Source organism: Sinocyclocheilus anshuiensis, unplaced genomic scaffold, assembly GCF_001515605.1.
Source record: "Sinocyclocheilus anshuiensis isolate Anshui unplaced genomic scaffold, SAMN03320099.WGS_v1.1 scaffold2144, whole genome shotgun sequence".
Lineage (NCBI taxonomy): Eukaryota > Metazoa > Chordata > Actinopteri > Cypriniformes > Cyprinidae > Sinocyclocheilus > Sinocyclocheilus anshuiensis.
In genome coordinates this window covers 195258-195695 of record NW_015547642.1, presented here as the reverse complement: position 1 = coordinate 195695, position 438 = coordinate 195258, and the positions used below count along the sequence as shown (strand labels likewise).

Below are 438 nucleotides of genomic sequence, written 5' to 3'. Positions count from 1 at the left end.
GCCCGACTCAGCGGCTCGCGTGTGAGAGCGTCGCGTCGCGTCGCGTCGTTGTGCTCCTGGATCTGTGCATGTTGTCGCGCTGAGGAGCGGTGATGGGTCCGCACAGAGCGAGCTGATCGCGGTCAGTGCCGGAGGATCATGTCCTATGTGTCTTCACAAGGTAAGAGCGATCGATCCGGCGTCATGATTGATTGATTGATTCCTGCGCGCGAGGATCGATAACAGCGCTCGGAAACAGCGGATGTGCGTCGAGGGCCGCGCGGGTTATTTATAGATCCCGAGCCGAACCGAACCGAACCGAGTCACTGATGCTCTCCATTGATGGATGCGCGTTATTGATTGTAGTATCGTGATGTGAGCAGATGAGTCTCGAGTGTGTGTGTGTGTGTGTGTGTGTGTGTGTGTGTGTGTGAGAGAGAGAGAGAGAGAGTGAGTGTG

At 56.4% G+C, this 438-nt stretch overlaps 1 protein-coding gene across 1 annotated transcript in view; it reads left to right on the top strand.

The window, feature by feature from the left end:
• The first annotated feature begins 68 nt into the window (after window positions 1-68).
• Window positions 69-438, top strand: part of syngap1a (synaptic Ras GTPase activating protein 1a) — an 80376-nt gene continuing 80006 nt past the window's right edge. Inside the window, exon 1 of the mRNA XM_016504020.1 lies at window positions 69-160. Coding sequence (XP_016359506.1) covers window positions 139-160 — 22 coding nt within the window. The 5' untranslated portion in view covers window positions 69-138. The remainder of the gene's footprint in view (window positions 161-438) is intronic.